General features: G+C 38.5%; 1 protein-coding gene across 1 annotated transcript; it reads left to right on the plus strand.

Annotated features, from left to right (window-relative positions):
• ACTR8 (actin related protein 8) lies at positions 1 to 8,428 on the plus strand. Its single transcript, XM_033071461.2, has 13 exons — positions 1 to 179; positions 371 to 541; positions 1,307 to 1,417; positions 1,666 to 1,770; positions 2,405 to 2,578; positions 3,104 to 3,197; positions 3,968 to 4,100; positions 4,423 to 4,576; positions 5,108 to 5,203; positions 5,793 to 5,933; positions 6,357 to 6,621; positions 6,917 to 7,080; positions 7,723 to 8,428. The coding sequence occupies exons 1-13, from the start codon at positions 57 to 59 to the stop codon at positions 7,864 to 7,866; spliced, it is 1,875 nt and encodes a 624-aa protein (XP_032927352.1). The 5' UTR covers positions 1 to 56; the 3' UTR covers positions 7,867 to 8,428.
• The last annotated feature ends 2,367 nt before the right edge of the window (positions 8,429 to 10,795 follow it).

Genomic DNA, 10,795 nt, shown 5'->3' on the forward strand with positions numbered 1-10,795 from the left:
GCGCCGGGCTCGGCGCCGCTGGGGCCCCGCAGACGCGGCTTCCGCCCGGCCGGAGCATGACCCAGGCGGAGAAGGGCGAGGCGGAGAACGGCAAGGACAAGGAGCGCGACCGGGAGCGCGAGCAGCGCGGCGGGAAGCGGCCCATCGTGCCCGCCGCCGTGCCCGAGTCGCTGCAGGAGGTGAGGCCCGGAGCGGAGCGGAGCGGAGCGGCGCGGCGCGGCGCGGCCCGGCCGCTGCTCCCTCCCCGCCGGGGCGGGCCCGGCCCGGGCTCGGCCTTTTAAAGCTCTGCCGAGGGGGTGTGGAAGTGCAGGGGGTGCTGCGGGTGGTCGTGGCTGCTCGGTCTGACTCCGTACTCGTTGTTCGCTTTCAGCAAATACAGAGCAACTTCATCGTGGTGATCCACCCCGGCTCCAGCACCCTGCGGCTCGGGCGGGCCACGGACACGCTGCCCGCGGGCATCCCGCACGTGATCGCGCGGCGGCACAAGCAGCAGGGCCAGGCGGCCTACAGGGACAGCTGGCTGCTCCGCGACGGCCTCAACGTGAGCGGCAAACCCGCCCGGCCAGCGCCGGGGCTTGTGTGTACTGCATGCGTGCCCCTCATCCTTCCAGAGGGGAATACATCTCCAGTCAGGCTGTTTTCCACCCTTTTAAAGACTGTAGATGCCACCTACTGAAGCCAGTAGGCTTGGACCAGTCTTTGTGTTTTATTTGATTTGTTTGCAATGAACTAAATCTGAAAAAATTGATGAGTTGAGGGTTTGTACATGTTGATTTCCCCGTGCTATGGTCTGGTACCACACTCTGATGGAATGCCATCTGTAGGATTAGAATCAGACTTCTCCATTTGTGAATGTGTTGGTTACTAGGTTTGTGACTTGGGTAACATAGCAAGTCATTTTAATCTGGTCAAAATACATGTAATAGTCTTATTTGTCATCTGAATCTGTAAAAATCAAACCTCTCTGATATGAAGCCTCACCTTTAAATAAGTAAGATCTATTTAAACATTTTTCCTCCTACTTCATATGTTTGTAGTTAAGTAGATAATAGCCTGAGCATGTCGCTAAGAGATGAAGTGAGCCACTAAAAGCAGTTAAAACATTCAACTTGACTTGAATATAATCTAATCTAAAAGATAGTTTATTTAAAAATAAGCATAAGTCTATTTTGCATTGTACAAACATCTGTCCTTTCTACAGTCTGTCAACCACAGTAATGATTTCATTGTTTTCTAATAGTTCAGTATTACCAGTATACAGATGTGGTTTGAAATTATTTACATTTATGTTTGGGGTTTTCCCTAGAAACCTGAAAGTACTGAGCAGAGACAAAATGGCCTTAAAATGGTGGACCAAGCAATATGGTCCAAAAAGATGTCGAATGGAGCAAGGCGCATACCAGTGTCACCTGATCAGGTAACTCATTCTGCTCTCATTAAATTGTTCATTCATATAGTCTTTGGTGTAATGCTGGGCTTCAAGTGCTAAATACTCTTTCTAGACCAAATATGGATGGTGCTATTCTGTTACCTAACTCTGAGAAAACTAAGATATAAAATATTTCCTCAAGGTCTGGGTTCAAAGGGGTGTTTTATTTTTCTTCCATGCATAAAAAGTGACTGGTACAATGTTTATCAACAGGATTTGGTTTGGTTACATTTCAGGCCAGGTCATACAACAGACAGATGAGGCCTGCCATTTTGGATCACAGCTCTGGGGCTAAGTGGACAAACACATCAAATCATCCTGAATTTTTGGTAGGAGAAGAGGTAAGATTGATTTTCCTGCTGAATGAGGCTTCATGTGTTTTAATGCAGCCATTGATCAGCTGCAGTCTGCTATAACTTAGCGTGTGCTGAAGGTGTGTAAAGCTAACCAAGCAAAACTGAGAAACTTTACTGTGGAGTGAGTATTTGTTGTCATGCAGCAACACAAGAGGGTTTCCCCCATTTGTTTAACAAGTATCTTGGATCTCTTGCTGCTCTGAATCAGGGTTTTTGTAGAGAGTATGTAAGAACTTTACCTACATGGTGTAATTCAGAGAAAAGGCAAGAAACTGATACAAGTATTGCTACATGGAATTGCTGCTGAGTAACTTGATATTTGTGGGCTTCAAAGTGTTTAAATTATTTTAGTTTTTAATATGAGGTCATGGAAAAATATACCTTTATGTTCATTATGGGTAAGAACATTCAAACAAATGATGTATTCTCTGTCTTTTTATTTTCATGGTTTATAATCAAGCCCTGTTACAAAGGAATCTGCTGTATTGCTGTTACATCAATGTGAGCTCTGCAGTTCTTCTTGTACCTGCTTCTGAAATACTCTTCTTCCCAGTTGTTACTCATTTTGTTACTATTTTTTGGGAAAAGCAATGCCCAGAATGTAATCTCTTCTTTTCAGGCCCTGTATGTGAATCCATTAGATTCTTATAACATCCATTGGCCCATTAGAAGAGGGCAGCTGAACCTGCACGCAGGACCTGGTGGCTCCCTCACGGCAGTACTGGCAGACCTGGAAGTTATATGGTCACATGCAATACAAAAATACCTGGAAATACCACTGAAAGACCTAAAGGTGAGCTGTGAGCAGCACATTTATGTGGTGGGGGCTGTACCCACTTCTCTAAGTGTTACTGTAAAAGAAAAGCAACTTGCTGTTATTGGTGGCCTCCTACTGATGCTTTTCTTAATAAATACCTTCTTTCTGCTGGTGAGCAGGGTTCCCAAGACTTCATCTGGAGTTTTGTCCAAGTCTTTAAGACAAAAGCTGTTGATAGAACTTCTAACAAGGATGTTTAGAAATTCCATGATAGACATTTCACAGTCTTAGTCTTTGTTCAGGGTTTTTTGTTGACTGTAAAGGAGGCACCTGGGGAAGGGTTGCCTAATACTTGTATAATTACTTATCCTTGCCACCTAGGTGTTTGTCTCATGCCTGATGTACTTTTAAACATTTTAATGGCTGTAGACTCTTGCAGTTACTTTGAACACATTTTTTAAAGTATTAAAAACCTTCCTCTTTCCTAAAATTATGATTTTTTAATAAGTTTTATATCAAACTATTTGAGAGCTGTCTTTAATTTACTCTTCTTGTCTTCAGTACTACAGATGCATTTTACTCATTCCAGACATCTATAATAAACAACATGTGAAAGAACTGGTAAATATGATCCTAATGAAGATGGGCTTCTCAGGTAAAAACCATAATGAAGCAAGTACTTAATGATTAATTACATAAAGATTTTTTTTTCTTTTAAGTCACATTTTTGCACATCAGTCCCAGGTTGGCTGGGACTAGCACCCTCATCTTTTGCCAATCATGTAACTGCCATAACTTTTAAAGGGGCAAAATGGTTGGCTAATATTGAAACAAGTTTTTTTGGTTTGCTGTTATGCATTCCAGCTGTGGACTTCTCATCAGCTGAGGTAAAAGTAGCAAGAGTCTGATTTCTTAAGTATTTCTAAAATGCATGATTGTCTAGAAGGAAAGACAGGAATTTCTGGTACCTCCCAGGTTTAAGTATAGGCTCATGACACAAATGTACTCTGTAAAGGTAGATTGTAGGGAAACAGGGTTGAATTAGACCTTACTTCATAACTATTTAAAGACCAAATCTGAAATGCTAAAAATAATGCTATTTGATTACAACCAGGCAAAAAAATTAGGAAAACACTTCATGTACATCTGGTAGCCAAGACCCTGCACTACTTGATCTTAAAAAATTGGAGACAATACCTTTAATCCTGTAGAAAAGGGATCATCTGACCCTGCTCTTAGCGTTTTTTCAGGACTTTTAAAGCCTTATACAACAAAAAAAAAATATCTTCACTACTTATACAGGCTTTCAGTGCAGATTCAGGCTAGTTGTAGATCTTTAAAAGACGTGAAAATTTCTTTTAAATGTCAGCAACATGACTGTTAAGTTTGGCATGAGTTTAATACAATTTTTTCTCTTGTTGCTAGGAATTATTGTACACCAGGAGTCTGTCTGTGCTACCTTTGGAAGTGGTTTAAGCAGTGCATGTATTGTAGATGTGGGAGATCAGAAGACAAGTGTTTGCTGTGTAGAAGATGGTGTTTCCCATCGCAACACCAGGTACTTGAGAGTGTGCAGAATTATTATAATCATGGACTTACTTCCATACCAAAGATTTGACTTCTAAAAGGAGACAAAATTTCTGTAAATTTTCTTATTGTAAGGCATTTAATAGAGTCAACTGTTGCAATATAAACCTTAAAGAATTATCTCTAAAAGAAGAAAACAGGCAGAACTGATCAGAACTAATACTGTGTTCTGCAAACTCTGTGGAAGTCATGATCCCAGCATGTCTGAAATCTTCCTAGCATTCCTCTATCACTGCAGCCAGCCAGTATTTCAGCAACTACATAAAAATATCTTTTTCTTCTCTGGGCTTTAGGCTGTGCCTTGCATATGGAGGATCTGATGTGTCAAGGTGTTTTTATTGGCTTATGCAAAGAGCAGGATTCCCATACAGAGACTGCCAGTTAACTAATAAGTTGGACTGCCTGCTGCTTCAGCACCTAAAGGAGACATTTTGTCATCTAGACCAGGTGAGAAGGGGCAAATCATGTGTTATCCAAGTAATTTTTTTCCTCTAAAGAATGTTACTGTGAGGAGCCTTTTAGTGAGTCCAAGTTAATTGTAAATATTTTACTCATGAGAATACTGGCAAAAGCTGTAGAAGCTTTAGACTTGAAAGGTTTGTAACTTTGGTTTATTTTTACTCTAACTGAAAGGAATCCTAACCCTTAAAAAGATAGTTTCTTTGTTCTTATTGCTGAAAGAAGCTGATATTAATTACATACTTGCTGGTTTTCAACTTCAGTTGTGTAAGATCTGCTAGCAAATCTCTTCTTCCTGCAAAACCCTCAGTGTAGAGGCTTAGGCATGTAGAAAGCTGTCTGGCACATCATACTCCATGGAAAAGACTTTAAAAAACTCAAGAATAGGTAAATAAAATCCATAGTGTTAGAAGAGGCTTTTGTTACTTTTTGTTGTCTTCTGTAGTTAAATAGATTATGCAGCTTGATAAATATAAAAGATACTTTTTGTTTGTTTGTTTCCATTGTTTCTGACCTTAGGATATTTCTGGATTACAAGATCACGAGTTCCAAATTCGGCATCCAGATTCTCCAGCCTTATTGTACCAGTTCCGATTAGGGGATGAAAAATTACAGGTGATTTTTAAATTCAATTACAGGTATATTGAGCATTCAGACTCAGAGGCTCCATTTGTATCAGTCCAGTGCTACTAAGCCCATGTGATTTATGGACTGCTCTTAAACTATGCTTGTAGATAAAATTAATTTCTATATGGATGAGTGGGCCTAATGCAGCACTGGTGGGTGCATAAGACTTTCTAAATAGCTTTAGCCACAATGGTTGTTGCTTCATCTAAATGTGATCATTATCATATTTAGGTAATAAATATCATAATTATTTTAACATTAATGCAAAGAATTAATATTAACTTTGCAAATTTTTCAGCTCACCCTTTAATTTTCTAAGTTTTGTAACAAACTTCATTTGAGTACTTATTTATCATACAATGCTGAATCTGTAAAGAAACTTATGTATTTGTTGGGATTTTTTTTTAAATTATAAAAAAAAACAGAAGACACTTTAGGATGTTGCAAACGACCTGGAAAAAAAAACACCTGTATTTAATTTTGAGTTGTGAGAGAAATTAAACAAGACTTGTCTTTTACCTGTAGTAAAAGCCAAAAGAAGGAATACTGTATAAAACCATGCCAAATCTCTCTTCAGGCACCCATGGCTCTGTTTTACCCAGCAACTTTTGGAATTGTTGGACAAAAAATGACAATTTTGCAGCACAGGTCACAAGGTGACCCTGAGGATCCTCATGATGAACATTATCTGCTAGCCACACAAAGTAAGCAGGAACAGGTGTGTGATTGATGGTTTTATTTTTCTAACTAACTATCTTTATTTGGGGAATAAAATGAAGACTCATTAGCTCATCTCAGAAACAAGAGTTTGTTACCTCAGTCAGAAGTATTAAAGAAAAAATTTAAAGTAAGTAGTTACAGATGCCTAAACAATTCTTTATTTAGAAGTCTGCATTTTTTAAAGTCTGAGGAGGCTTCATATTGTGCCATTGATCAATCTGATGGAGTTCAAAATAAGCCCTTACTTAGAACATGAGGATTAAAATGAAAATTAGATGAGGTAATAATGCAGGGTTTAACTTTGCTGTGCAGAAAGGTGAAGGGAAGAACAATGGTCTTAGTTAAGTATTTGTACTGTTCTGTGTACTTGCTGTGACCTTTTTGCATTTTTCATATTTCAATTTGTTTTCTCACTTTTAAGTCTGCAAAAGCTACAGCTGACAGAAAATCTATGTCAAAGCCTGGTGCATTTGAGGGAGAATTGAGAGGCCAATCCTCAGACATTTCAGAGAGGATGTACCCACAAGAAGTGGAGCTGGGATCTTCCCAGGGTGACTGTATGATACCTGGCAATGATTCAGAGGAGCCTCTAACTGCACACATGTCCAGGAAAACTGCTGTTTCTCAGTTTGAAGGCAAAGCCTTGGGCCTGGACAAAGCCATCCTTCATAGTATCGACTGCTGTGGTAAGAATTACGTTTGTACAAGTCTGTAACATAGACCTCAGGGTGGAATTATGTAACTCCTGTAAGTCACGAAAGAAATGTATCTTCTAGGTTTTATCGCTTGCAGAGTAACTACACTGTTTCTTACGCTTGCATCTTTGTTGCCGTTTCTCAAGCTACGGGTCCAAAGAATAGAAGAATAATTTTAAAAGCAAACATCAGTTTCTCTCTGGTTTGACTTGCACTAAATTAATTGTAATGCAAGCCATATTAACTTTAAAAAACATAAATATTTCTATATATTCATTCATTCCAGCATCTGATGATACAAAAAAGAAGATGTACAGCTCCATCTTAGTAGTGGGAGGAGGCCTTATGTTTCATAAAGCTCAAGAGTTCCTTCAACACAGAATTCTCAACAAAATGCCACCTTCTTTCAGAAGAGTTGTTGAAAATGTTGAGGTCATCACAAGGCCTAAGGTAACTGTTAACTGATAGCTAAGTAATTAGTAAACTATGATTGGTTGAAATCTCTGAAAGATTAAAAGAAAAAAGTCTTTCAAAATCCCAGAGTAGTTGAAAGTCTAAGGGAGCTTTCAGCTATAACACAGCACTGGCTGGTTAGAGACAGAGGCATAGCCAGAGTGTGACTGGTACAGATCACTGAAGTCTTTATTAGCTCCAGGCCCTATTTGTAAAGAAGCAGTTAATACTGGCCCATGAAGGTAACCTGTCTCCCCACAAGAAATTATGATTCTTTACTTTTTAGTATTATCAAGACAGTAGAAAAACAGGCATTGAGATTAATTTTCATTTGCCATTTGTCAGGCAAAACTTGTAAATATACTTCTGTCTACTTCAGAGCCTCCATTACTGAAGGCAAGGTTTTCATGATGTGCTTAGAAAGCATCTTAAAACAAAAAGTGACTTCTCAAAGCATCTTGAATATCAATTAAATATTTTTATCTTACTATTTTTTCCTGGATAATACTGAAAAACTTTTCTCCTCCCCTACCCCACCAGATTCTAACTGGTGAATACTGTTGGAAAAATAGGATACAACTTTGGAGAGCTATGCAAAATGAGTCCAGTGATTGTGTGCAATCTGTGTTTTGAATTTAGGATATGGACCCACGTTTAATTGCCTGGAAAGGAGGGGCAGTTCTGGCCTGCCTGGACACAACTCAGGAGCTGTGGATATACCAGAGGGAGTGGCAGCGTTTTGGTGTCAGGATGTTACGGGAGCGAGCTGCCTTTGTGTGGTGATGGAGGTGGTTACAGAGGGACCTCTAGGAGCTTCACTGAAAATTCCTTTCCCCAAATGCCCTTTTTTTCCAGTGCACACAAATTGATCTGCTGTTGATATATATTTTTTGTATTTTATTAACTTCAACTGAGATTTTTTTGGAAGCATTGTAAAAAAATCAAAAAACTTACTGAATTCTCTTGACTTCAGCTACCCTTTGTCTTTTGAATTGTATGCATTGAATTCTGCATACAGAGTGGCATTGTCATCTCCAAAGTAACTGTATTTATATTATACAGGTTATGTATATTAAAATTGCACAATGTAGGAACTTAAGGTGTAAAAATTACATGACAATTTTAAGCCAAGATTCATTCCAGAAACATGCACACAGAAGCAATAGTTGAAGAGTGCAGCTGTGGATTTAATGTTATATTCTGATTCCTACTCTAATGTTACCAGGAGATGAAGTTGTTATATAAGTGGTCATTAGGGTAAAAGTTAAAAGAAGAACTAAAACTGCAGTCACTGTTTGTATTTTACTTATGTAATAAATTATTTTATTCAATGGAAAGACAATGATTTTGGAAGTGCAGTATTTTTTAGTTCCCTGTACTTATCATCAAAACCTCTTATTAGCTTTTCATTATCCATTGTTAGTCCACTTTTTCCCTATTTTACAAAAATCACTATAAGACACCCAAAAGACCTAGCTGCAGTTTTATACAGCCAGCACATCTTCAGTTTCATTCCACCTGAGGGCAGCGAGGCTGCATTCCTCAACCACCCTGCAACACAACACACCTGGTTTGGTCAGCTGCCTTCAAAAGCACTGCACTGATTTGAACTAAAATATTGAAGCTGGAGCTTCCTGAACAAACTTGAGAGCGTTCCTATTGCAGTAATACCTAAAAGGCATTGTCTTTTATATGACCTTATCTAAAAGGATGCTTGCAGTAAAACTACAGAATACAAAAGGTCAAGGAGGTGAGAACTCTTACCTCAGTCTGAGATGGCATGAACACCCACAGCAATGAGACTCAGTCACAAGTAGAGCAACAAGGAGAAAACACATCCTCCAACTGAGTTGATTGAGCTCTAAAAAAGATAAAAATCACTTTGAAACAACTCTCTGAAAGCTATCATCCATTATCATAATAATACTTAGCAATAGATGGTATTTATAGACTTGTTTATGTGTATTTAATTAGAATTTAGATAATATTCACACAGAATTATTAAAGTTATTATATCCAATGTCCACATATAGAAAATGTGCTAAAAAGCGATGCAAAATGATTAATCATCAATATTGGAGTTATTGATTACTTAATTCACTTAAATTTTCTTCTCTTCTTTGAAAGAAACAAGGCATGTCAGTCTGAATCTGCTCACTGCCAGTTCCTCCCATGTTACTGCAATGTACCTTCCCTGTCTCATCAGTCATCCTCTCATCTCCTCTTTTCCTTTTTATTTAGTTTTATCCTGAATAAGACCGACAAAGTAACTACTTCCAGCACTGCAGCATTACTCTAATTAGCATAAAACTTAAGGAAGTTGAAAGGCACAATTTTCCAAGGCCAGTACATATAAAGTCATCTAAGACCGAAATCATCTACATCTTAACAGGATTTTAACATTCAAACATCTGTATAACCAAAACATTTATTTTTCCCAGATTTTTGCAAACATCCAGGGGATAATCTGCTGAATATACCTCATAAATCCTGCAACAGGAAACAATGACTGGTTTCAGCTTAGTTTGCAGCAAATACTGACTTGAGAATGATAAATATTCAAGTATCCATGCATTAAAAATTAGGAAATTCACCTCCACAGAATTCTCAAAATTTCTGTTTAAAGGCCATATGTATGATTTAGTTGGTAACAGAGGGATAATATATCATCACAAATTTCTAGTCCTTAAACCCATGAAATACTGGACACCTGCAGGAGCCCTTACAATGAAGTGGAAACTCCTCTATTTTTTCACATTCCAAACAATGAACACACTTAGAATTTTGTGCTCTACATCTACCCCTACTTAGCTGCTGAAATTACTCTCTTAATGAAACATCTATACTCTTATACATATTTAGTGCACATTTTCTATAGACTTTTATTTGCTTACCGAATAACAGTGTAAAATTATTTTAACACTACAAACACGCATCAGTTTGGTTTCAAGCATTCTTAATCACTGCAAAGATTAAAGACCACTCATATCAAGTACACATTTACTCCTAGTTCCATGGGGAACAATTACTCTTTTCCATTAATGAACAATTATTCGGAAGTTTGGAGTGAATAACCAAGCACCCAGAGACTGTCCATTATCTTCTTATCTGATTAAGAACAAAAACATTAACAAGTAATTAAGCTTGAAAATTATTAACGGTTCAATACATTCTGAGAAGAGTGATAAGGAAGGACTTGGGGAAAAGAACCCAGCATCTACAATCAACATCAAAGATTACAGCAGAGACAATTGTCCTTAGATGATGTCAGAAAAAGTACAAGATGTCACAATAATCTTGATTTGTCTTCATTATATCGGCTTTGTTCTACCATGAGCATTCTGAAAGGGTAAACAAGACCCTGACTGGCAAGTCCTCCAGGACTGGCACTGATTCTTCACACAACACCAATCGCTAGCCACTTGTCAGGGAATTTTAGGAGATGCTCTTGCCACCAGCACCAGTTTTAATGCCGCTTAGTCTACAACGAGCACACACTACATTCCAATATACTGAAGATATTCAGAGGACAAAGCCAACTTTGAGAACCAACAACTCAGAAAACTAACTCGAGTTATATTGTGAAACTATTAGTTCTGCCTACGCAGTGGGAAACTGTTCAGAATTATGATTGAACACGCACTTATCAGTGATGCAATCAAACAACCAAGCCCTGAAGTCATCCCTGCTGAGGTAAGGAATCAGTCAGCAC

Source organism: Catharus ustulatus, chromosome 13, assembly GCF_009819885.2.
Source record: "Catharus ustulatus isolate bCatUst1 chromosome 13, bCatUst1.pri.v2, whole genome shotgun sequence".
Classification (NCBI taxonomy): Eukaryota; Metazoa; Chordata; class Aves; order Passeriformes; family Turdidae; genus Catharus; species Catharus ustulatus.

Coding starts and splice junctions, on each gene's coding strand:
- ACTR8 (XM_033071461.2), top strand. CDS start 57: ATGACCCAGGCGGAGAAGGGCGAGGCGGAGAACGGCAAGGACAAGGAG. Junction 3,198..3,967: donor AATGAAGATGGGCTTCTCAG/GTAAAAACCATA, acceptor TCTTGTTGCTAG/GAATTATTGTACACCAGGAG. Junction 7,081..7,722: donor AGGTCATCACAAGGCCTAAG/GTAACTGTTAAC, acceptor TTTTGAATTTAG/GATATGGACCCACGTTTAAT.